The 4,235-nt window shown below is 57.6% G+C and overlaps 1 protein-coding gene across 1 annotated transcript in view; it reads left to right on the forward strand.

Moving 5' to 3' along the window:
• Nucleotides 1-326: 326 nt before the first annotated feature.
• SHF (Src homology 2 domain containing F) overlaps nt 327-4,235 on the forward strand; it is an 11,147-nt gene continuing 7,238 nt past the window's right edge. The window contains exons 1-2 of the mRNA XM_008948696.1: nt 327-453; nt 1,477-1,695. Of these exons, the coding sequence (XP_008946944.1) occupies nt 402-453; nt 1,477-1,695 (271 nt within the window). The 5' untranslated portion in view covers nt 327-401. The remainder of the gene's footprint in view (nt 454-1,476; nt 1,696-4,235) is intronic.

The raw sequence follows: 4,235 nt of genomic DNA on the forward strand, positions 1-4,235 counted from the left end.
GCGTGCCGGGATGGCACTGCCAGCAGCCTCGCGCTGCCGTGGGCGCCTCGCCGGGGCATCTGCAGGGGTGCTGAGGGAGGAGGCTGGGCCGCCTTCTGTTCTGCTTGGCTCTGTCCCAGCTTTCGGGACAAAGGCTGGAGGGTTTCCATGGCCCAGCGCCGGTGCCTGGAAAGCTGCCGGCTGCCAGCACCTGCTCTCCCAGGCTGCCGCGCTGGCTGCTGCTAGTAGAGCTTGTGGTGAGGTTTTGAGGGGGTTCAACTGGTCCCTGACCCACGCCAAAAAAGGTGGGGAAGTCCCCTAACCCTTCTCCTACCCTCTTCCAGCTGCCTGTCCTGGAGGACTACGCAGATCCCTTCGATGCGGCACAGGTGGCTGGTAGCCAGGCGGGGCTGGAGAAGGTGATGGAGAATGATGGATACATGGAGCCGTACGAAGCCCAGAAGATGATGGCTGGTAAGTTGGAAGGCCGCTCTTTGCACCTCCGAGAATTTGATGGCCACTCTACTCTGTTCCATGCAGCCTGGGACGACATTGGGTGCCCCAGACGAGGCCAACATGGGTGGTTGCTGTGGTGGCACGCAGCCACTTTGCGGGCAGATTTGCACAGCTTTGACCACGTGACGTGGGCTTGTGGTAGCCAGAGCACTGAAAAAGGCTACCTGAGCAATAAGGCGCCTCGATACCTCTCACTGCAGTGCTACTGCCCAGGACCACGGTGCCTGCTTGCCAGTCTGAGCCAGGGGAGACCTGACATACATCTGGCATAAAACTGAGATGGATATGGGAGCTATTTAATTTGGTTAGGGCTGGGCCAGGGTGAGCCCTGGTCTGGCACAGCAGCAGGGTCCTTGCCTCATTTATGGCTGGGAAGGAGGTGAGGAGTGAGTGTGGGCTCCCAAAACATCACCCTTGGCACCGCAGCGTCTCCGTGCTGGCTGTGCACTCCAGACTCTAGTCCTGCTCTGCAGTTCCTTGGTTTTCCTGGAGCGAGTGGTTTCTGGAAAGCTCGTGTGTTTTTTGGGGGGCTAGATTGTTGCAATTCTTGGAAAAACTGGCAAGCAGGTTGCTTGTGTCTGTGAGAGAGGCTTTTGTTCTGCTCGAGGCATTTTATTAAACTAATGCTGGATGTCCAGGGAAGAAACTTGGCCTCACTGCTCACAGGGAATCAGGGATGCTCTGGGATGCTCTGTCCCCATACGCCCCACTTTGCAGAGCTGCCAGAGAGTGGGAATGTTGCACTATGGGGAGAGAAGGCATCTTAGTGTTGTGGATGGCTCAGGACCCAGCTGCCCAGCACCTGCCCAGCTTCTAGGAGGTGCTTGCTGGAGGTTTGGGAGGTCTTCTCTATTGCTTGTGCTCCCTAGACCAGGTCGCCCTTGGGTGAAATTGAGCCCTTTGATCTAGCGGGGATTTGGAGACCATGGCCAAGCTGTGCTGGGCAAAAACCTCATGCTCTTTTCCCTCTTCTCCTGCTAGAGATCCGCCAGAAGGGCTTAAGGGAGGCACCTGCCCGGCCACTGCACCTCTACGACACTCCCTATGAGCCTGTGCTTGGAGTGCTGGACATGGACAGTGACCGCCCAGCTTGCCTTAGGCCCAGGGAGTCCAGGCTGCCCGAAGATGATGAGCGGCCACCTGAGGAGTATGACCAGCCCTGGGAGTGGAAGAAGGAGCGGATCTCCAAAGCCTTTGCAGGTGAGTGGTGGGAGCAGCCATGAAGGACAGACAGCCTCCATGAAGCCACCGGTGGCATGCTGCATTTTACATGGGGCGAGCTGGCTCCCTGGAGTTCCTTCCTCTTCTTGGGGTCAGCAGTGTTGGCCTCGGCGTTTCTGAGGGTGAACTCGCAGAGGCTGTTTCTCCGCAGCAGGAAAGCCAGGCGGGGCAGAGTGGTGGATGGACCTGCCTCAGCAGCCTGTCTCTTCCCCACCTTTGACTGATCACAACCTGCAGTGCAACGTCCCCCAACACCAAACTGCAGGCAAGGGGCTTGGCTCGAGCAGATCCCTCCTTCCTCGGGGCAGGAGGAGAGAGATCCCTCCAGGAATCTTTGGCCAGGCGATTGTCCAGACCCCCCCCGACCTATTTATCTGTGCTGCGGGATCGATTGTGTTTGTGTTTGTTAATGAGGAAATCCATGCTGGGCATTAGCAGCAGCTCGTCTGCTGGTGCTGGCTAATTGCCACGCTCTTATCTGGGATGGGTTTGAATCACAACGTTGGGCGTCTGCAGCCGGCGCGCACCAGGTGCTCGAGCCGGGCGGGGGCTGTCGGGGCTCCGGGGGGATACTGGTGTGGAGATTTGGGCCTGGGAGTGATTCACCTTTTGGCTTTGAGCTCTGCAAGGTGGAGGTCGTAGGATCAGTAAGATTGGAATCAACATCCAAGATCATTGAGTCCAACCGTCAACCCAACACTACCATGGGCACTAAACCATGGCCTGAACCACCATGTCCACATGTTTGCTGAACCCGTCCAGGGATGGTGACTCGACTACCTCCCTGGGCAGCCTGGGCCAAGGCCTCACCACTCTGTCAGGAAAGAAATTCTTCCAAATATCCAACCTAAACCTCCCCTGGTGCAACTTCAGCCCATTGCCTCTCATCCTATCGCTGGTTACTTGGGAGAAGAGACCAACACCCACCTGGCTACAACCTCCTGTCAGAGAGTTGTTGAAAGTGAGGTCTCCCCTCAGTCTCCTCCAGGCTAAACAACCTCAGTTCCCTCAGCCGCTCCTCACAAGCGACGTTCCCCAGACCACTCACCAGCTTCGTTGCCCTTCTCTGGACCCGCTCCAGCCCCTCAAAGTCTTTCTTATCCTGTGGTGCCCCAAACTGATCCCACTGCTCAAGCTGTGGCCTCCCTGGTGCCGAGTCCAGCGCCATGATCACTTCCCTCTTCCTGCTGGCCACACTGTTTTTGATCTAGGCCAGGATGCTGGTGGCCTTCTTAGCCACCTGGGTTCACTTCTGGCTCATGTTCAGCTGGCTGGCCACCAGTAACCCCAGGCCTTTTTCTGCCAGGCACTTTCCAGCCACTCGTCCCCAGCCTGGAGCGTTGAAGGGGGTTGTTGCGACCCAAGTGCAGGACCTAGCACTTGGCCTTGTTGAACCTCATCCTATTGAGCTTGACCCATTGATCCACGTTGTCCAGATCCCTCTGCAGAGCCTCTTGACCCCCAAGCACATCAACTCTCCCACTCCATTTGGTGTCATCCGCAAAGATGCATGTGCTGGGCTTGACACCACGGCATCTATTCATGCCCGGGGTTGCACTGGGGCCACTGGGACTTGGCCAGGCATGAGGCTGCTGCCAGTGGCACACTGTGATGGGGGTTCAGCTTGTTGCATTCTGTCATGCAACGTGGGCTGAGTTTATGCTGAGGTGTCTGTGCTCCTGATCTGGGCAGGTCGATGCAGCCACCTCTCCAGGTGTTCCTGGGTGGAGGTGGCATCTTCAGAGGTCTGCTTCATGCATGGATGCTTCTCAGGGTGCTTCAGGCTTGCTCCCAGTCCTGAAAGTTGCTGTGTCCTGGGCCGCCTTAGGACCTGCTGCCTGTTTTCTTCCAGAGCCAGAGCAGGTCATGCTGTGGCCACAGGGTGTTTCTCCTCTCCTGTGATGCTGGAATCTCTCTGTTGGCCCATTCCCGCTTTCAAAGGGCCTGCGAGACCCCTCCTGATGGGCAGCCTGTACTGGCACGAGGCATCAACGTGGCAGGGGAATGTGGACCCCGAGGGGTGGCTGGGAAGCACCCAGGGTGAGGCGGATGCACAGGCAGCACCAATGGCAGTGGGACCCTCCACCAGCGTCCCTGCAGCAAATGTGCATGTGGGACAGGGTGGTCACAGGCTGCTGCCTGACCCCCCAGAGGGTTAACTGGGAAAGCTGGTGGAGGAGTATCCGGCATGTGCCCCACATCAAGCCTGTTCCTTCTTGGTGCTGAGAAGGGGATGAGATGGCCCAGGGCGTAGGGCTCCTAGGAATTTAGTCCTCGGGTCTTTCCCCCACAACTGCTTTCCTTCTTTGTGGAGCTGGTGTTGCTGATGGTTGTTTCTAAGCCCTTTCTTTCTCTCTTTCTCTTTTCTCTTTCTCTCTCTTTTCCCCTCACCCCTTCCCACCCTCACCCCACATCCAGTTGAAATCAAGGTCATTAAAGACCTGCCATGGCCACCGCCAGTGGGACAGCTGGACAGCGGTGAAAGCCCCCCGGACGGTGAGGCTGGTGCCCCTGGCCCT

The sequence above is a fragment of the Merops nubicus genome, unplaced genomic scaffold, assembly GCF_000691845.1.
Source record: "Merops nubicus isolate BGI_N331 unplaced genomic scaffold, ASM69184v1 scaffold22201, whole genome shotgun sequence".
Taxonomy (NCBI): domain Eukaryota; kingdom Metazoa; phylum Chordata; class Aves; order Coraciiformes; family Meropidae; genus Merops; species Merops nubicus.